Source organism: Bufo gargarizans, chromosome 9, assembly GCF_014858855.1.
Source record: "Bufo gargarizans isolate SCDJY-AF-19 chromosome 9, ASM1485885v1, whole genome shotgun sequence".
NCBI lineage: Eukaryota > Metazoa > Chordata > Amphibia > Anura > Bufonidae > Bufo > Bufo gargarizans.
The window spans coordinates 129,061,725-129,084,011 of record NC_058088.1 but is presented as its reverse complement, the minus strand read 5'-3'; the positions used below and the strand labels follow the sequence as shown (position 1 = coordinate 129,084,011).

The 22,287-nt window shown below is 43.0% G+C and overlaps 1 protein-coding gene across 4 annotated transcripts in view; it reads left to right on the top strand.

Annotated features, from left to right (window-relative positions):
* The window catches only part of STARD8 (StAR related lipid transfer domain containing 8), a 226,777-nt gene that overhangs the window by 156,116 nt on the left and 48,374 nt on the right, over nucleotides 1-22,287 (top strand). For all 4 annotated transcript variants that reach the window (XM_044305494.1, XM_044305493.1, XM_044305495.1 and 1 more), the window contains 4 exons: nucleotides 9,515-9,586; nucleotides 14,068-14,149; nucleotides 17,512-17,575; nucleotides 19,180-20,432. In XM_044305494.1, coding sequence (XP_044161429.1) covers nucleotides 9,515-9,586; nucleotides 14,068-14,149; nucleotides 17,512-17,575; nucleotides 19,180-20,432 — 1,471 coding nt within the window. The remainder of the gene's footprint in view (nucleotides 1-9,514; nucleotides 9,587-14,067; nucleotides 14,150-17,511; nucleotides 17,576-19,179; nucleotides 20,433-22,287) is intronic.

Below are 22,287 nucleotides of genomic sequence, written 5' to 3'. Positions count from 1 at the left end.
ACACCACTGGTAAGCCGCCATAAAAACCAACCTTTTTTTTTTTTTCAGTGAATAAAAAATGCAGGACCAAATTTGTTTGTGTAGGGGCCCTTAGGTTTTTTTAATGCAGTTTTAAAGCCAGAACCAGGAGTGGATTGAAAAGTGGTATAATTCACACCCGCTTTTGGCTTCAAAAACTGTATTAAAAAGCCTGAAACTGTAGGGGCACCCTAAGGGTGCATTCACATGAACGTGTGATGGGCGTGTTGAGGACCATAAACAGCGTATCTGCAAAACATGAGCACAAGTCCTTTCTTGTGCTTCTGGGTCTATGCCTCTGCACTGCAAAAGGAAGGACATGCCCTATCTTTGTCCGAATCTTGCGGAGTGCACATGGCCAGTGTCTGTGTTTTGTGGATCCGTGGTCATGTGAATACTGCCTCAGGTTGGGTTTTTATCATTACAGCTGTGGGTGGTAGTGTGCCAGATGGCTGAAAACCACAGGGCATGCTGTATACCAACAAATTCCTGTTTCATCCTCAGCTAGTAGAGATGAAACACACAAAACCAATGTGCTTCACCTGTAATTGCTCCACATCTGCCAGTTTGCGGTATACCGTGTGCCTTTTTACTTTGTGGTTATTGGCCTTGCAACAAACTACTGCCCTGCGGGCAAAATATGAGCGCCCAGCTGAAAAAGGTACAAATAATATGGGCATAAAATGCAGTTTTCTTCTGAGTTCTTGGGTGTATTCAGAAGGTCCAGTCAGGTACAGTTAAAGGGAACCTGTCACCTGCAAAACGCATATTAAACCGACCACAGTACCTTACAGTATCCCCCAGTGTGTTGCTAATCATGTTTTTCTTTCCTCTTTGTGTTTCTTCATACTTGTTAAAAACGCAGTTTTAATGACGGTTGGCGCTGTCTCCGAGTCAGGCTTGAAGTCAAGGGGGCAGCGGCCTCCTTGCTTCAAGTAAAGCTAAGCCCGCCCCTTTCCCCTCCTCTCTACAATTAGACATGCTGCTGTGATCGCGCTCTTCTAGCGCATGTGCGGTAAGCTGCCTGTTATAGCGCGTTGGCCAGCCACACGATCAAACTGTCCGGTGCATCCACAAAATGCAGGTGAGTGAGTGAGGATCGCGCTGTAACAGGCAGCGTACAGCGCATGCGCTAGAAGAGCACGATCCCGGCATCGCGTCCATCTAATTGTAGAGAGGAGGGGAAAGGGGTGGGCTTAGCTTTACTTGAAGCAAGGAGGCCCCCTTGACTTCAAGCCTGACTCGGAGACAACAGCATTTTTAAAAAGTATGAAGAAACACAAAGAGGAAAGAAAAACATCATTAGCAACACACTGGGGGATACTGTAAGGTACTGTGGTCGGTATAATATGCGTTTTGCAGGTGACAGGTTCCGTTTAAGACCCCATAGAAAAAACTCCTTTGGAAAAATGGAGGTTTAGGCCTCATGCACATGACTGTATTTTCAGCCCGGATCTGATTCACATCTTTTGCACATCGGATGTAGAGGACCCACAAATAAAGTAGAAGGTCTCCTATTCTTGTCCATATTCCTGGCAAGGATAGGACTGTTCTATTATGGGTCGGATATTCTGTTCCACAAAATGCGGAAGGCACGCGGCCGGTATCTGTGTTTTGCAGATCCTCAATTTGAGCCCTTAGTTGAGCTTCGATGGTTATAAGAACATCCCCCCCCAGATGAGAAGCCATTGGTTACATTTGTATGTATTATTATTTTTTCTTAATTTGATTTAACTGAGGGGGTCTCTGTAGCATCTTACCTCATAAGAAAAGACCACTATAGCCGCCAGGGTTTCCTGCAATTGAGTACCACACTTTTGCCGATTCCTTCTCTGCAGTTTTGTACTTTTTTCGTACACAATGTTATGCTGTATGGACCTGGTTTATTGTTGGTGCGACTACCTGCTAAAACATTGGGGGAGATTTATCAAAACTGCTGAAAATAATAAAATCTGACTTAGTTGACCACAGTAATCAATCAGATTGCATCTGTTATTTTCCAGAGTTTGTTTGGAAGATGAAAGGAGGAATCTGATTGGATGTTATGGGCAGCTAAACCAGTTTTCCTTTACACCAGTTTTGATAAATGTACCCCTTGTCCTTTGCTGTCAAATCCCAGTTGCCGCCTTTCCCATCAAGCCATTTCCGGCACATGGCCATTTCCCCTGAGGACTGAGCAGGTATTGCCATCCACTCCTCACAGATACAGAGTGTCTGTCTGTATTTTATATTGCGATTTCTAGAAACTGGTTTTGACTGGTGGTATCTTGTGAGGTTGTAGTTTCCTAGAAACTATGGTCCTGTTTGGCCAGGATTTAGACATGTTTGTGGAATGTGGCCATTTTAAAAATAAGAAAAAAGTGACACAGAAAAAGTATGTTAAGCCAGACAGATTTATCAAACGGGACACACGTATGTGACGGGGAAAAAGACATTAGGTGAATTTATCATGAGGGGAATATTTGAAGCCTGTTTTGCTTGAGTCTGTGTTAGAGTACTTTATAGCATATTTGTCACATGTTTGTCCTTTACCTAAAGGTGGACTCACATAGACAGATTATCGGGGACGAACGTTCCTGCGAGTGCTCGTTACCGATAATTTGCCCGTCTGAAGGTGCAGCAGATCACCGGACGAATGAGTGAATCAATATTTTGAGACTTTTTTTGAAGCCCGAATTCTGGAGTGAGGGCATGCTAAATCGGGGCCATGAAATAGGTCTTTTTAGAAATATAGTGTCTGGTTCTAATAAAGCTAGTATATAAATCACACCCAATGTACAAGGATTGTGTCTAGACATCTGAGGGGGGAAAACAAATCTCTTTTAAAAGAATAAAATGTCAGGTGGGGGATGGGATGTTACAAGAAATTGCACATGTTTTTAATATACAGCTTGACACCGCTTCACATGTTCACTCCTTGTGTTTGATCCTTGGCAATGCAAGAGAAGGTCAGGTCCACCATTTAAAACCAGAGACTTCAACATTTATTGTGCCTAGACTCGGGTTTTGGGCATGTGGTAAAGGTTTTGGCCTTTCTTTTAGATGTACTGCAAAATTAATGGTCTTAACCCGTTAAGGACTCAGCCCTATTTCACATTAAGGACTTGGCCATTTTTTGCAAATCTGACCAGTGTCACTTTAAGTGCTGATAACTTTAAAACGCTTTGACTTACCTAGGCTGTTCTGAGATTGTTTTATTTTGTCACATATTGTACTTCATGACACTACTAAAATTGGGTCAAAAAGTTAATTTTTTTTGTACAAAAAAATACCAAATTTACAGAAAAATTTGGAATAATTTGCAGATTTCAAAGTTTGTTTCTCTACTTCTGTAATACATAGTAATACCCCCAAAAATTGGGATGACTTTACATTCCCCATATGTCTACTTCATGTTTGTATTATTTGGGGAATGCCATTTTATTTTTTGGGGATGTTACATAGCTTAGAAGTTTAGAAGCAAATTATAAACATTTTCAGAAATTTTCCAAATCCCACTTTTTATGGACCAGTCCAGGTCTGAAGTCACTTTGTGAGACTTACGTAATAGAAACCACCCAAAAATGACCCCATTTTAGAAACTACACCCCTCAAGGTATTCAAAACTGATTTTACAAACTTTTGTAAACCCTTTAGGTCTTCCACAAGTCTTCATGGACATAAAATGTAAGAATTCCGATTTTTATTTTTTGGGAGAAAATTTTCTAATATAATCATTTTTTTCCCAGGAACAAAGCAAAGGTTAACTGCCAAACAAAATTTAATATGGGTTGCCCTGATTCTGTAGTTTTCAGAAACACCCCATATGTGGTCGTAAACTACTACTTGGCTAAACGGCAGGACATAGAAGAAGGGGAACGCCATATGGTTTTTGGAAGGCAGATTTAGCTGTACTGGTTTATTTACACCATGTATCCTTTCAAGCCCCCTGATGCACCCCTAGAGTAGAAACTCCATAAAAGTGACCCCCATCTAGGAAACTACGGGATAAGGTGGTTGTTGTTTTGGGACTATTTTAGGGTAAATGTGATTTTTGGTTGAGGCAAGGTAACAAAAAATGTTAATTCTAAAGTTGTTTCTACATTCGCCATTAACGTTTGTGGAACACCTAAAGGGTTAACAAAATTTGTAAAGTAAATTTTGAATAGCTTGAAGGGTGTCGTTTCTCAGATTGGGTCACTTTTTTGGAGTTTCTAGTCTAGGCTACATCAGGGGGGCTTCTAATGGGACATGGTGTAAATAAACCAGTCCATCAAAATCTGCCTTCCAGAAACCATATGACGTTCCCTTCGTTCTATGCCCTGCCGTGTGGCTATATAGCTATTTACGACCACATATGGGGTGCTTCTGCAAACTACAGAATCAGGGCAATAAATATTTAGTTTTGTTTGGCTGTTAACCCTTGCTTTATTACTGGAAAAAAAGGATTCAAATGGAAATTTTGCCCAAAAATTAGTGTTTTGGCACCGTTTTTATTTAATATCTTTAACACTGTTCATCCGAGGGGTTTGGTCAAATGTTATTTTTATAGGGCAGATTCTTACAGACGCGGCGATACCCAAAATGTCTGCATTTTAAAATGTATTTAGATTTTACACTATATTATCATTTTAGGAACAAAAAAATAATTTTAGTATTTTTTTTTTTTTTTTTGGGGCGACTATCTAATGTAGGGGCTCATTTTTTGCGGGATGAGATGGCGGTTTTATTGGCACTAATTGAGGGTGCATATGACATTATGTTTGCACGCTATTACTTTTTGTGATGTTAGGAGACAAAAAATGGCTTTTTTTTTCTTTTTTTTCTTTTTTTTTTACGCTGTTCATCCGGTGGGGTTGGGTTAAATGTTATTTATAGCTCAATATGTATAGCTCTCATACTTTGGAGACAATAAGCAGGCATCCTCAAACTGCGGCATCTGCAGAACATCCGTCGGGCCATGGGTATGTATGTGTGTATGTGCGTGCGTGTAAAACTTTATTGTATGTGTGTGTGTGTGGGGGCACGGGTGTTCACTTACTTTTTAGTTAAAAAAATGAAATGGACAAGTGTTAAGAAAAAAATAAAAAATCTGCGGTGGGGCGGTCGATGCGCTAACAGTGCCGGCCACAGTCAGCGCATGCAAAACAAACAAATAAAAGTGTGTGTGGGGGGAATTGGGGGGGGGGGGGAATCAAGTGGCAGCACCCCTGGGTGGGTCTAGGTAGGGTATATGTGTGTGTATATATGTATGTATTTATTTATTTTTTTATTCCCCACCCCTAACTAACTCTCCCTTCTATCCCTGCCTAATTGTGCCTCTCCCTCACTGACCCTAACCTACCTGGAGGGTGATGGGTGCCAACGGGGGATCGCAGGAGCTGGTGAGGACTGTGCAGGAAGAGGAGGGGAAGAGAGGATCGCCAGGAGTTTGAATCTCCCGCCTCTCTCATCAGCACCAAGGACAGCACTTCCTCCCCCCACCGATCACCGTCCTTTTCCGGTTGATCGGGTCACCGGACACCCGAATGGACTGAAAACGCAGCAAACCGTAGGTCTGAATTGACCTGCGGTTTGCTGCGATCGCTGATGCGGGGTGGGGGTGGGGGGGTGGGTATGGGTCATGACCCCCCCCCCCCTCCCCGGCGTTGTGACAGGATGAAATCCTGTTCTTATTATCCCCCGCCGCGCCGCAATGTAGTTTTAAAGTTAGGACGTACCGGTACATCCTGGGTCCTTAAGAACTCTGCAAACATGGCGTACCGGTACGTCCTAAGTCCTTAAGGGGTTAAACTTTAGGAATACCTTTGTTATGAATACTTTATTTTTAAGGGATCAAAATACCAGTCAAAATTGCCAAGAAATGGTTTCCATGGTTGGTTCCCAGAGGTGCTCCTAGCCCATGAAATGCTTTCATACGCTAATTAGAGAGGGTTGCTTTATTAAAGTCATTATATAGTCTAGTATATTTTATTTATATGCAACAATGTTCTCTGCTTCATAATAAATGTCACAAACTTATGTTCCTCCCTCTAAAGCAATTCTTGTTCTGCTGTCCCATAACCTGTGCAAGCTGGTCAGGACCTTAATGCTGCTGCAGATGTTTTTTCATATATTTTTTTCACTGAAGAAAAATGTGACCAGCCTCTGCTGGGGTATCTCGTAAAGCTGTTTGAGGCTTGCTGCAGAAACATTGACACAACTAGTATGGCTTAGAGAAGATCATTTCTTGGTGCCTGGCCTCTGCTGAGGTATCTCGTAAAGCTGTTTGAGGCTTGCTGCAGGAACCATGACACTACTAGTATGGCTCAATGACTCTATAAGCTTACCATGTGAACTAAACTTCTGAAGGACATGGACACTTGAGGCATGCTAGGTCTAGTCTTGGTCAGGGGGGAACTAACTCTTCTCCTTAGGGAGAGAGCACCTTAATCAGTGTGAGGAGACTTATAAGCCATACATGCTCCTCTGGAATTCTGGGAGGGAATGGATGCAAATGAGCTCTTAACAAGCTCTGCCTCTAATGCCACCAGATGTAAGGCAGCTATCCTAGAAGTCAATGTTCAGCTCTTAAAATAAGCCTTGAGACATGACTTGGATATTAAATAAGCCAGAACCTCATCTGCAGACAGCTGTTTTGGGGTAATTGCCCCTCTTCAGTGCAGAGCAGAGTGTACTGGCTTAACTGGGTGAGAGGCCTGTGTCCGGGTCAGGGGGGGGAACTAACTCTCCTTAGGCTACATGCACATGAACGTTGTGTGTTTTGCGGTCCGCAAATTGCGGATCCGCAAAACACGGATGGTGTCCGTGTGTGTTCCGCAATTTGTGGAATGTCACGTACAGCCATTGATATAACTGCCTATTCTTGTTCGTTTTGCGGACAAGAATAGGACAGGTTATTTTTTATGCGGACCACGGACAGGAGCAACGGATGCGGACAACACACGGAGTGCTCTCCGCATCTTTTGCGGCCCCATTGAAGTGAATGGGTCCGCATCCAAGCCACAAAAACTGCGGCTCTGATGCGGACCAAAACAACGGTCGTGTGCATGAGGCCTTAGGGAGAGTAGGTCTAGTCTTGGCTCAGTAATGAAGTCATGTTTACCCGTGTCTGACCTGACTTGTGTGTAGTGATTTATGGCGTACTCTGTTACAAGGTAACATTCATGCATTGCTGACATAGGAAATGCACCAGTGTAATGATAGCCTACTGACAACATTCTTACAAATGACTCAATAGTAGAGTCTGATGGCTTTACAGCCTTAAGCTTCTAGCTAAAGATGATCCATTTCCAAAATATGTGTCCTTCATGGCTATTAGTTTGCTACGTTGGTTAAGTTTACCTTCTACTATGGCTGAGGCAAGTCAAAAAATGCTGGTATGTACATCAGGTTATAGTGCAGGGGGCATCTCACCCTGCGGCATGCTTTAAAGTGATGATCTAAAAATGAGAGGACGGTTGTAAAAGTCTTCTCTCAGCTCCTGCTGGAAAATATTTAGCAGTGGAAACTATTTAGCAGAGTGTAAGGGAGGGGGAACTCTAGAAACGTGCCGGAGCGGGAGAATCACAATGGGTTCTAAGAATGATAAGCCGATTGACGCTAGACTTTGTCTATAAAGCGCGGCTGTAATGTGTATTCTAATTCTCCCTGCGTTCGCGTGGGCTTCCTCCGGGTACTCTGTTTTCCTCCCACACTCCATACTGATAGGGACCTTAAATTGTGAGCCCCATTGGGGACAGTTGGATATGGAATATAGTAGCGCTATATACCGTAAGTGCATATAATCTAAATACAAATGTGGACTATAAGACAAGTGCCACCAGTCAGTGCAGAGAAAGATATTTTCACTTTAATAATTCTGTCCAGCAGTTTCTTCTTTATTTCTTGTCCTGGAAATCAACATGGCTGCTATTACAGTTCCACCATGCTTGTCACCCAGCTTTCCTAGAGTTGTGAACACCAAATCTTCTCATGGTTATGCCAGAGCCGAGGTGTATACCGAGATCGGTAAAAGCAGGGGCGAACCCTTTTTGTGTCATCTACATTGGTCGTAACCCATTTTTCCAGAAATATAAATGCCTAGAAAATGTCCGCACAGAACTTCTGGCCACTATGAGCTTGCACATGGCAGGCTTGTTGCAGAAACGTCTGCGACAGTCCTATTCATCTGAAGGGGGTTTGCAGACAGCCATGAGTTTACCACAGTGCAGTTGCAATGAGCCGGACCGTGGGTGCAGTTACACGGACACCAATTATGCAGTGGGTCAGGATATGGGTATAATGGTCTATGGTTTGTTTGTGACGCCAATTGCAGCGTGCGCAGGGTGCTAACACAGGGCCCTTTAAGGTGTTGTAACTCGCGTACCAGGTTAGGAATGTCAGAGTGGGGTAATGTCTCTGTATGGTAATAGTAATAGTGTCAACGGTGTCTCCTACCTGGGCACGGCTGGACTCCTGGATCCTGGCTCCTGGTAGGAGTAATTGAGGGATTTGCAGCAATAATTGAGATCCAGACTTGGAATAAAGTACAAACTAGTCTTTACTATATGCAGCTTTCATCCAAGTGAGATACAGCAATAGCCTTGGGTCCCAGCAGGTATTGGCAATATGTGGCAGGGATCTGTCTTCTGCTTCTATCATGTGCCTGGAGCTCTCTGCAGGATAAGTCATCTGCTTGTGGCTATGTAATGTGGCAGGAATTACTATCTTCTGCTGTTTTGGGGACTGACTAGCTGAGGAGGAATTTGGCTTCTCCTGGTCTCTGAACGGTACTCACAGTTGTGCTCACAGGGTATGTTTCTTCCTGGAATACTGGAGATGCTGCTTGCTTTCTACCAGCTGAGGCTGAAGGGTTCAGGCTGGGAATGACTATCTTTTGTCTCAGCCGAGACTAGATTCTGGCTTGGCTCCCTAGAACTGGGAGCTCCTACAAGCACAGCCTTCCCCTAGCCGGGGTGGCTGGCACACTCACTCTAACTTCCTTCTCCACCCATGAGGCAGGATGTGGGAACATTCCACACCTCCTCACAGAAGGGAAAGCTAAACTGGAAAGTGCTATTCCAGTCTAGAAATGCTAAACTGAACTAAGTCCCTTCTAAACATTGCTGCCACCGGCTGGTGTACATGGAAATTACAGCAAAGTATATTCAACAAGGATTCCAATGCACATTAGTGAGGATGTGATGTTAAATTACACAGGATGACAATGCAGATACACTTAACAGGTCGTAGTGGGGTAAAAGAGTTTCGCAACTTAACTCTGGGATGTTACACAATCCCATTCAGATGAATGGGAAAGATTTTCAGTCAGATGTTCCCGCAACAAATCTGCTGTGTGTGAATTTACCCAAAAACATTTGTGCCTCATTTCAGAATTTCAAGTCTGTTCAGATTTGACTAAATATAAGAACGAACTTTAGAAAAACAAAATTCAATTAAAAACTTTGTTTTACTGAATTATAATGCAGAGGATTGGGAACATAATTAACATTAATGTTTTCTATTGTTGTTACAGACATTGAGGCCAAGAAGGCTTGTGACTGGTTGCGGGCTGCGGGATTCCCCCAGTATGCACAGTTGTATGAAGGTAATATTTTCCTAAACCTGTGTCACTTTATCACATTTGGAGCATATCCTTCCTGGAGTGTCTTTGTTGCCTCTGCTGCTTACCTCAGTGTGAGTATCTTTCAGCCTGAGCCACAAACTCAGGAATCGAGGCCCCGACACTCACACGGGGCTGAGAGGATGGAACAGACTGTGGGAACAATAGCTGGAAGCATGGCATCATGGGGAAGTGTCAGGCCAACCATTGTCTGACCAAGTGACTTCCAGATCACCCCCTCATGAAAACAGCTCCCAAATAACATAGACGACAGCAACTGCTAACAACCTAAGCTCATAACTAGGTGCAAAACCTTCCTTCCTGTTCCTGATGGAAGTGGTGAATCAGCTCTAGAACGTGGAAAACAGCGAAAACATTGCTTTGCTGCTTTTAACTGACACAAAATTGTACAAGGGACTGTTGTGTTTTTTTTTTTTTTTGTTTTTTTTCCAAAACTACACAGCTCGGACAACCCCTTTAGCGAACATAGTTAATCCCATTGTTGTAATGCAGGCATGCTCAACCTGCGGCCCTCCAGCTGTTGTAAAACTACAACTCCCACAATGCCCTGCTGTAGGTTGATAGCTGTAGGCTGTTCAGGAATCCTGGGAGTTGTAGTTTTGCAACAGCTGGAGGGCCGCAGGTTGAGCATGCATGTTGTAACGTAAATGTCACTTGACGGGGGTATTTGCTACTTGCCGGTCGACCCCCTTTTCTCATCCTCTTATGCCCCTAAAGACCCCACCACAACTACCTCAATCTCTTTTTCTAATCCATTTTCCCCAAACATCCCCATTCCCCCTTTACCTTTTATAAAGACTCTGACACCAGGCTGGAATAAATCGCCACAGAAGCCGTTTTTATAAACAAATAATATAGAATATAAATAACCATATAAAATAGCCATGACCATAATCAATTCCTATCAAGAGGAGTTCCTTGAAGCCCCAAATAACTGGAATACCTCACCAGGGTGCCATCTTGCCTCCAGCCGTTGCCCGCCAGCTTGGAAGCACCGCTGAATGGCCCCCCCTTCAATTCCGCCACCACTGGGAGTCCAGCCCCAACCGTGGAGCCCTCCGATCATCCTCACCAGTGAATAAACCAACTTCAAGGACCTCCCCCTGTCACAGCCACCGTGACAAGACTTTCTCCCTCAATTACTTACCTCACCGACCAAGACCCACGAACTCCCAACGTTCCCACAACACTGCCACACCCACCTAAAGGAAACATTGGGGTGGGCGGGCGGGACTCTTGCTTCCCACCTAACATGGCACCCTTCTACTACCTGTCTCCTTCTTTTAACCCCTAAAATCATTAACTAATCCCTATCCCCCTAATCTCTCTAGTCCGCCCCCCTTTTACTAACTAACCTATCGCCACCTCCAGGTGTCTCCCTGAGCCAAACCCAGTCATGCCGGCCTCCCCTAAGCTTTGCTCCCAGTCCGGCCATAACTATACAGTGGGAGAAGGTGTTACTGCCATACTGTGCACTTAAGCAAATGTAGTAATGGTTCTGCTATACAGTACACAAATAACACACATATTAAGCCAGTTAGAGTGTCCCTTTTATGGCAGGCATTAATAGCATGCTCCATATAAATGATACTAATTGCACCCTCCAACATACAGTAGTGCCAGCAGTGTGTAGTGCTCTTATTTATGGTGGTGTAGGGCAATTTGTTGATGACTTATCATTGGCTATGAATATCTGATTGGCGGGGGTCTGACACCCGGTACCCTCTCTGAACAGCTATTTAATGAGGAGACAGCGCTCCATGCGAGCGCTACTTCAGCTTCATTACACTATACGTTGTCCCCACTGTAGCAGCGGCTTAGTGTAATTACAAGAACTCTCTCCATTCAAGTGACTGGAGGGAGTCCTTGTAATTACACTTGCTTCCGAGAAGACGGGTAGTGTAATGAAGAGGAACTAGCGCTTGCATGGAGCGCTGCCTCCTCTGCAAACAGCTGATTGGCAGGGGTGCCTGGTGATCAGATGCTGGTGACCTATCCTGTGGATAGCTCCTCAATATAAGACCCCTGTAAAGCTTCTTTAAAGAGACCTGTCGCCTATCCAGACATGACTGTTTTCGTTACTCCTTGCATTCCTTATGTAATCTGGAGGGTCTATTCTTATAACGCTTTGTTGTACCATTCCACTATTATTCCTACTAGAAGTTTATGAATGGATTGCCAGCAGTTGGTGGTGTGTCCCTGCACAGTCTAACACTATCCAATCAGTGCCGCTAGTGTAGACTGTGCAGGGACACATACCCAACTGATAACACCAAGATAAACCATTATAGCAGACTGATGGCCATTGATTCATAAACTTTTAGTAGGCTGGTGCACTTTTACTTTGGAGCCCAGTTTAGGGCCATATATAGAGTGTTTCTGTAATCGGGAAACACAGTGTAATAATTAGAGAGCTAACTTTTTTACAGTGGCACAAGTTGGGCACAACATATTGGGACTGAAGTGTCTGTGGCAAAATGTATTTACATTTTTCTGCAGTAAGCCACTATGGGAGTGGTAGTGGCCCTGATGTAGTGTTGTAGTTGTGTCATGGAGTTCTACCTCGGACTGTCGCTCCCCTGGGTCTGTTGCAGTGAAAGTTATAGCACTAAAGAATAAGGCTAGAACTAAACGTAACAAAGTCCTTTTTAGAAATTGAAAATATATACAGTAGCAACAGGCTTTAGTGCAGTTCTTCTCTGGCACCTGCAAGGATATAGAGGCAGTTTGGCTGTTGCCAATTCCGCTCTTAGGTGACACAGGCCAAGTGGTTGTTTGGTGATGAGGGTGTCTTCAGCTGTATTCCCTCACTTCACTGCAGTGTCTATAGAAGCTGGATGTAGCAGGTCACTTCATTGTATTTATCTTCTCTTACTTGAGGCAATGCAGTGGTTCTCTCTGGATCAGTCTATGATAGGAGTAGGAGCACTGCAGGCTGCATCCTCTCCACTAAAGCTACAGGAACTCCCCCTGCTGGCAGGAACAGGAGCAGTCCACTCTTATCAAGAGGGGAGGAACAGGCTGTTAACCCTGATCCTGCTAACCTTTGCCATGCCTTCCTTGCTGTTAGTAATAATCAGGAGACAAACAGTGAAATACAATGCACAACAATAAATATTTAGTAGTACCCCCAGGTGTGGTGTACTACATATCCACTACAGATCTATTTCTGAAGAAACACCTACGGTATGGGGTCAAAATTGCCTTAATTACCTTGGTTCTGCAGTTTAAAGAAATGCTCTATAGGTGGTCATAAACTGCTGTATGTGTCAACAGTGCCCAGCGAGTGCCAGTGTGAACAGCAAGCCCTCTTATTGTGCTGTTTCTGGGTTTTAGAAACACTCTACATCAGGTTTGTTTTGCTGTTAACCCTTGCTGTGTTATAGGAATAAAATGATTAAAATTGAAATTCTACATGACATTTTTACATTTCACCACATTTTACTTTAAAGGGGTTGTCTCATCATGGTCAATGGGGGCATATTGCTAGGATATGCCCCCATTGTCTTATAGGTGCAGGTCTGCTGGGACCTGCACCTATATCGAGAACGGAACCCCGCAAGTGAAGGAGGTCGCACTGCGCATGCGCAGCTGCCCTCCATTCATTTTCTGTGGGGCCGGTTGAAAATAGCAGAGCTCTGGCTCAGCTATTTTCGTCGGCCCCATAGAAATGAATGGGAACATGCGCAGTACGCTCTTATTCACTTCTATGGGGAGCCGGCTTGAGGTGGCCAGACCGGAGTCCTCCAGCCACCATCTTGCGGGGCTCCTTTCTCTATATAGGTGCGGTTCCCAGCGGTGGGACCTGCACCTATAAGACAATGGGGGCATATCATCTAAGATGAGACAACCCCTTTAATTACTGTGGAACACCTAAGGGGTTAACAGTTTCTAAAATCAGTTTGAACAGTTTAGTTTCTAAAATGGGGTCATTTATGGGTGGCTTCTATGTAGGCCCCTCAAAGTCACTTCAAAATTGATTTGGTCCTTTAAAAAAAATTACGTTTTGGAAATTTTCTTAAAGAAAATCTAAAATTCTAAGCTATCTAATGTTTAAAAAAATAAAATTGCATTCGCAAAATGATGCCAACATAGAGTAGACCTATGGTGAATGTTGATTAATAACTCTTGTGAAATTTCAATTTTTTTTTAGAAATAAAGGTAAGACCAGCTATTTACCAGTAACATAAAGTACAATGTGTGATTTTAAAAAAAAGTTTCAAAATGTCTTGGGTCTGTGAAAGGATTTCAAAGTTATTTCCACATAAATTGACACTTTTTGCACATGTAGGCTATGCCAGGATGGTCAAAATGTATAGTTCTGGAAGGGGTTAAAATTTACTGATTACTTTTATATGTTTTTAGGCTTTGGAGGACGCTTTTAATTATTCAGGTGAAGCTTCGCTATATTAGTATTAAGCGCCACCCTGCTTTTCCTTTTGCAGATTCCCAGTTTCCAGTGGACATTGCGTGCGTGAAGAGAGATCATAACTTTTTGGATCAAGATTCCCTTAAATCCCTTTGCAGGTAGTTCACATTAAGCCATTTGTTAGGCACACCACATATTAATAAGCCATTCGATGATGTCATGATTGTTTTTACCAAGATGTTTGCCAGGAAAGCTATATCAACAGGGTCGGACTGGGTTCCTTGGGCTCATCAGAGGAAATTATTATTGGGCCCTAACCTCATATCATCAATAAAGTCCAATAGATTTTGATTCATAAACATAGGCCCTAGTTGCAAGTTCTGGGCACTAAAGGCAGCTACAAATGTCCTTTTTTTTTTTTTTTTTCTTTTTTTTTTCTTTTTCTCGTGAACCTTTTTGGCAACTGGTATCAGAGCCTGGGTCCCCTAGAGGTCCCTCTGGTACTATGGTGGGCCAGTACAATACTGTATATCAAAATGGAGACATAGCATGTCTTGGGGCTACATGTAGACTTTTTGTATCACTTTTGATTGATTTTTAACTATTAAGTGGCAGTTGTAGTCCCTAGCAGTAAACTGATCTATATGCAATCTTGCAGCTGTCACATAAAATCTATCAAAAATGCTACAAAAGGTCTGGTGTTCGTGATTTAACCCCTTAAAGACCAGCCCGTCTTTTTACATTTTGGATTTTTTCCTCTCCACGTTCCAATAGCCATAACTTTTTTATTTTTCAGTTAACATAGTTATAAGGGCTTATTTTTTGTGGGACAAGATGCATTTTTGAATGCCACTATTTAATTTACAATGTCTTGTATTAGAAAACGGGAAAAAATTATTTGTGTGGCAAAATTGAAACGAAAACAAGGTTTTGGGGATTTTAACATCACAGTGTTCACAATGTAGTAAAAATGACCTGACGTCCTTATTCTGCAGCTAAATACAAATGCGGCAATACCAAACTTGTGTGTGTGTGTGTGTATATGTATATATGTGTGTGTGTGTGTGTGTGTGTGTGTATATATATATATATATATATATATATATATATATACATTTTTATTGTTTTATTTTGTTGTTTTATTAAACCATTGGAAAAATCTACATTTTCTTTGCATCACCATATTCTGACATTTTTAATATTTTGGTCTACAGAGCTGTAGGAGGGCTTGTTTTTTGCATAACAAACTGTAGTTTTTATTGCTACCATTTTTGTAGCATGTACGACTTTGTGATCACTGTTATTAAATTCTTTGGTGGGACAAGATGACAAAAAAAATGGCAAATCGCGTGTTTTTCATTTTTGTTCCGTTATGGCGTTCACTGCACAGGAAGTTTATTTTTTTTAAATATTTTAATATTTTAATATTTTAATATTTTATATTTTTTATATTTTTATATTTTAATAGTTCAGACATTTCAGCTGCTGCGATACCCAATATGTTTATTTTTTTATTGTTTTATATATTTTTATATGTAAAATTGGGAAAGGGGGGGGTGATTTAAACTTTTAATACTGCATTTTTTTTTGTTTAGTTCTCTTTAACTTTTTTTTACTTTTATTTTTATTTTTTTTTTACTATTAGCCCTCTTAGGGCTGTTTCACACGAGCGGATGCCGTGCGTGGCATCCGCTCCGTGAAATAGTGCCAAGACCCGATGCAGACTGCAGAGGCACGGAGCATTAACATGACTGATAATGCTCCACTGTAATTTCATAGTAAAGAGATCACAGAGATGCATGGAGCATTATCAGTCATGTTAATGCTCCGTGCCTCTGCGGTCTGCATCGGGTCTTGGCACTCTTTCATGGAGCGGATACCACGCACGGCATCCGCTCGTGTGAAACAGCCCTTAGGGGCCTAGTACATGGATCTTTTGATCCCCTCTCCTATTCACCCTAATAGAGATCTATTAAGGCGGATTGGATTGTTACACTGTCCATTCTTTGCTATGCCTCATGCATAGCTCAGTATGGAGAAAGCCATGACAGGCCTGAATCGCTTAAGCAGCATCCAGGCTGCCATGTCAACTGATTTGGAGCCCCATGATTTTACTGTTGGGGCTCTGATCGGAAGGAAGAGGGAGCTGCATCCCTCTGCCTTCACTCACAGGTTCCGCGATCAGCGTTGATTGTGGCACCTGAGGGGTTAAATGACAGGGGTGGCGCGATCGCCGCTTCCTGTCAGTGCGGGTGGGTGCCGGCTCTGACACAGCCGGCGACAGCTGTGTATAGAGTGGGCCCGCTCAATACACGTGGAGACACATAACACCGTATATTTACGGTACTGTGGGTTAAGGGGTTAAAAAAGTTGGCGGAGCCACTCTTCTTTGGCAAGGTAATTTAGATACAAGACTAGTGGATTGATTTCACATGGTGTCGATCTGTCTTCAGGCACTAGGGCATTTTGAAGTCTGAATTCTGCCCTCCTCACAGTCTACACAGTGATTCCAATGACTATTTCCTTACGGTTTCCAGTAATGAACAAATCGCTGGATGAAAGGCACTGGGCTGTTTTTGTGAGCATGGTTGGGAACAGAGTGGTCCGTTCCATGTAAGGACATCACTTACCTGAGCACAAGTCTGTATATATTCAGTGGCCACTTGGCTCTGAAGAGTGGAAATACATTTTATGCCTCTGTTGGACACAGTTTTACTCCCAGACACCTTTCAGTGACTCATTCTCCATTCCACCCCACCCTTCAGTCTTTTTATTTTTTCCATAGTTTGCTAACTTGCTCCTCTTCCTCTCATCCCAATAACTTCAGGGTATAATTACTGAAGTACATTAGTGAGATGGATGTAGAAACCTCACATATGAACAGTAATCAGACTTGTGTATATATTATACTGGATGGATTCGCGCCTTTGCTGTAGATCCGTGCTCCATTTATCTGCACCTTTTAGGAGAGCAGAGGCTTTGCAAGCTGCAGGAATGGTAAACTGTAGGCTATTCTTACAGGCCGTATTGTAAAGACTTTTGCTGTCCTATGATGTAACTGATAGGACAAACGCCCTGTTGGAACATGCTGAGATTCTAGTTCCACCACAGCTAGAAAGCCTCAGCATAGTGTTGTGTGAATAGTAGACTACACAATGTGTTTGGAGTCCCTATAAGTTTTGTCTATAACATGACTTTCCACTTACGTCCTGGTGAAGCTGTGGGATAGGGTGGAATTTAGTGAAGATCATCTTGGAACCAGAAATGGGGAATTCCTCTCTGGCCTGAATTCTAGCTTAACCTTTCCTGAGTCCAGGGAATGAAATGAGAACCATGCTGGCACGTGACTCCGCAAGCGCCAAGAACTAGCTAGGGTTAAAAGAATGTCTTTGGTATTGTTAATCCAGAGAGCGGCTAAATGTCAGCACAGGTTGTGCTAAAGGATTTAACCCATTACTTAACAGACTGCAGGTGGATGATGGTGGTCAAAAAAGATGCATTAATGTCTTATTATTTGCAGGCGACTAATGACCCTAAATTCATGCACATCTGTGAGGCTGGATGTCCATTATCGCCGAAAACAGGTAAGCCAACAAAGGCTTGTACAAACAAAATCTGGTAAAAAACACGTGAAAATTAAGTTATCGTCTAGCACAGATCGTTAATTGAGAAGGCAGAGGTGTAGTGGTGGAGCATGTGCCCGCGGGTGGATGATGGTGGGTATTTGGATACAGTGAAAGTACGGAAAGCAGGGAATGAGTGCAGTCGGTTGTGGTGTGCCGAAACCGAGGATGAGGTAGGCCTGAGAAAGAAGAGGGCCTACCCAAGGAAAAGATATGGAAGAAATGAGTTGTAAATGAGTGGAGTGGTGGGAGGGTCAAAGCTCAAACCTCAAATGACGCAGGAGCCAGGTAAGGGGAGTGCCCTAAATAGGCTGGAGGCGGACCTCAGCCCCTCCCACAAATCCAGGCAATTTGCCTTAATACGTACCGTCTACAGTGTGTCTCATCAGCCAGCAAGTGGTGATCTCAGTGGCATAGCATTGGCTATAGTCACAAGGTGTAGAAGTGCTCAGTGTCTAAGCACAGGTTCACTTTTCCAAGTTCTGATATAATCTTCATGTGGAGGAACTCTGCATACATATATTGACTTCTCTTGCACTGATCCCTTGTTAGGTCATAGCCCATGCCCAGCCACAGCTTCTCAGCTAAGCTGTTACATGAGCCTAGGATCTTGGAAATTATGTGGGAATGATCATTTCTTAGGGTACTTAACACTAGCGTTTTTCTTTTCCGGCGCCGAGTTCCGTCCTAGGGGCTCAAATCCGGAAAAGAACTGATCAGTTTTATCCCAATGCATTCTGAATGGAGAGCGAATCCGTTCCGGATGCATCCAGTTCAGTCTTTTTAATTGATCAGGCTTTTCAGAAAACTGTAGCATGTTGTATTTTTTCCTCCGGCTAAAAACCCGGAACACTTTGACTGAACACCGGACCCGGCATTTTTCCCTTTGACTTGCATTAATGCCGGATCCGGCGCCGTGTGTTCCGTCAATCCGGATCCGGCTTTTGCATGTTAAACCCGAAAAATGTGCAAAACAAGTTAGTCCATAAATGGTGGATCCTTTTTTCCAATGCATTTTTTTGACATCCTGATCAGGATTCAAATGTAATCAGTTTTCACACATTTTTCCGGATCCGGCGGGCAGTCCCGGCGATGGCATTGCCCACCGGATTCAAACAATGCTAGTGTGAAAGTCCCCTTAGAAGTGTCCTGTATAAATGTGCCCGATTAGCCAATAAAAAAGGCTTGTTCATCAGGAGATTGCATCTTTTATGTGCCACCTAAAATCAGTTTCTGGGCAGCTGACTGTCCTGGGTTAACAGGGATTTGCTGCCAGCAGACCATGATCTGTATGGGGAGCAATCCTGGGGATGTTTGCTGCCTGTAAATTCACCTCTTCCCTCTGCTCAGCGCTTTGTTGCCCGTCAATTGGTCTGTGTAAAAAGGCCTTGATGGATGGGTCTACAAGCTACTGAACTAGATTCTGTAGTAACCAAGAGAATTGTGATGGACTAGAATACAGACTGTAAGTGGATAATATGTTTGTAGATATCTACATGTGTCATAAATGTGAGATGTTACATCTGAGATGTTTTATATATATATATATATTTTTTTTTTTATAGACTGAAGACTCTGATGATGATGATGATCAATGTGCGATCAGTGATCGCTGGGCATTCCAGAGGGACCAGGGACGCTGGTCTCGACTGGACTCTATTGAACTGCTCTCTCCGAAATTTGATGGGCCACCCACCATGAAAAGTACATCCAGTAGGGATAGTATCTTAACAGACCTGAGCACAGAACTGGAGGCCACCTCTCTGCGTAGTGCCGGAAGCAGCAGAGGTATTATGGACATAGTAGTTACACCTCCAGCAGAGTTAGCCACTTTACCTTGTTCCCCGTCTGGCAGTAAGCCATGCCGGAGTCTCAGCGACCAGTCTCTGGCTTCTCATCGTCGAGGGATGAAGGAAAAATCAAAGAAAAGGAAAACCAAGGGGTTTCTAAAAAGGATGGAGTCTTTGCGTAAGAAGGATAAGGACAAAAAGGATCTTGCAACATTGATTTCTGATGACCTGGAACAGTCTCAGAGAGATGAAATACATTTCCACAACCTGTGTGATGATGATAATGATGTGGACATTCATGCATATGACAAAGATTTTCTTCATCCAGGTTATAGGACTAAATGTGCATCTATTGGTAATATCAGAAAGCCACATTTAGATGGTCACTGTAGGGGGGTTTATTTGGAGGATTATGATATTTTGGAAAAGGATAGTATGCATCACAGGTTATCGCAAAAATCTGATCGTCTAGTATGCATCCCGATGGACCATAAGCCTGGAACTTTCCCAAGGTCTCTTTCAATTGAAAGTTTATGTCCTACAAATCATGTACCCTTGGAAAATTGGAAAATGGGTAGCAAATCTTTAGGACACTCGGTTTGTAGCAGTATGGACTCTCATGGACTAGAAGGGAGACAGAGAAGAGGGTCATATAGTTCTATTGGAAGCCGTTCAAGCATATATGACAACGTACCTGCTTCACTGACGGGCAGCGGGGATATCTTAGAACTTGGAGGTAGTAGTGATCTTTTTGGCCATCTGGATGATGTTCTCAATCATGTAAAGGGGCTACAGAGGATGGTGGAGCTGTGGTCACGAACTGTGTGTCCTGAGCTTGATGAAGAAGAAACAGACTCTGGAGGTGAGCAAATTGGTCACCTTGCATATGAAGAAAGATCAATTTCTGATGTCGGCACTTCAGCCAGTGACTTTGACAGCACGGGCAATTCTCTCAATGAAACAGAAGAAGGAGAAATGAGAGAGAGAAGGGACTCTGGAGTGGGGGCATCCTTAACCAGGCCATCCAGGTGAGTGGACAGTAGACACTTATGGAAAGTCTTTAGAGCCACCGAATACACCTAACAATTATACTTGAAACATTACAATTGAGACAACAGAACTACAATGCGCAAAGTATTACCTTCTGAATAATAATTTTGTTAACCTTCTATGTTTGTCACCTTACAGCCGATTCTGCCTTCATTCATGTAGTTTAACTTTCAGGACTCTAAGTAGTACTGCATGGACCACCTCAGTTTACGTGAAGAGGTTTAGGATGAATAGAGCCCCCTATATTAGCCAAAGTGGAGAACTTCTACATTATTATTTATATATTTATATAGCTGCAGCTAGAGGGTTTATAGGTGTTGTCCAGCCTCAAGGTAGGCCATCACTAGCTGATTGGTGGAGTTGCAGGGCGTCAGACCCCATCAATCAGCTGTTGACATTGAAGTCAATAATGAGCTCCCTCTGCTGCAAGGTTGATGGTGCTGGGGCTAACTTCCAGCAACAGACCTACCCCGGAACAGATTAGCGGGGTGTGGGACAGCCCCCCCGATCAGTTTAGTGATGGCTTGTCCTGAGGATAGGCCATCAATTAGTAAAGGCTAAACACCTCTGTAAGAAAATACGACAGAACAGATTTTTTTTTTACAGTGCAAACAAATTGTGAAGATTGTTTTCTCGTCTATACTGCAATAGTTACAGGCTCGGAGCCTCTGAAATGTCCACTGTCCATCAGGAGGAGTGTTATCGTGGAAGTCTTGTGAGAATTTGAACCTGTGGTGTTACTAGACCCAGACACGAGGGTGACCTGTCCCAGGACATTGTCCGCCAATCCACACTTCTGTTTGTAACTACTGTGACGTAATATGGTCCAGGAGAGTAGCAGCATCGCTGCGCCTGGTCACCAAAAACCCCCGATGAAGCATTTCTTGCAAAATATGCTTTGGTGGACGGTGACTGATGCTTGCCCTGAAACTTATTTTTTTTAAATCTGTTTAGGGTATTCATTTTGTGTGTGTACTGTTTTACTGTAACTACCTTTTATTCCTGCATATGTTTAGGGTTACCTGTGTGTATGGCGTCTGTATAGAGTACCCAACTTCTCTTGCCTCTTTTTTTTATTTTTTATTTTTATAATTTAAAGGTACATTTATTTTGCACTGGTGCTGCTCTAAGTGCTTGCTTTTGTCCTAGTGCTACTGGAGATTAGCATGGCCTCTGTACCCAGTCTCTAAATACATATGTGTTCCTTTCTATACACTTAAAGGGAACCTGTCACCAGTTTTGTGGTGTCCTAACTAAGGGAAACATAAATAAGTGACTGATTCTCTTAGCAAAATGCTGGGTCACTTTCTTTAATTGACCCAGTCAATCTGCCAACATCTTGTATTGAAAAGCTCCAGCTGATAATGATGAGTCATGAATATTTATGAGCTCCTGACTCTCCCCGCCCAGTTGCTGCTGAGTGACAGTTTGTTTCCATAGGAATCAGCAGCAGGCGGGCAGGGGAGTGGCTATAGCTCCGAATTAAATATACGCTGGACTCAATGACATCACGCCGGACTCGAATCAGCTCATTAGCATGCAGCATGCGGCATCTTTGTGTGTATATTATGAGGTAACCATCTGTCACACCAGTAAGTGAATACATCTAAGGTACTTTTTAGTAGTTAATGATTGTATATAATTAGTTAGATTATAATCAAATATCCACATGACAGGTTCCCTTTAAGTCACTATTCAAGGCAGACAGAATGATGATCTGGTGATCTGGATCCACATTTGGTCACCCTCTTTCCTATCAAACATCAGATTACAACTTTATTTCTTCATGAGGCCTCCTGCACACGAACGTGTGCTTCCTGTTGCCGTATTGCG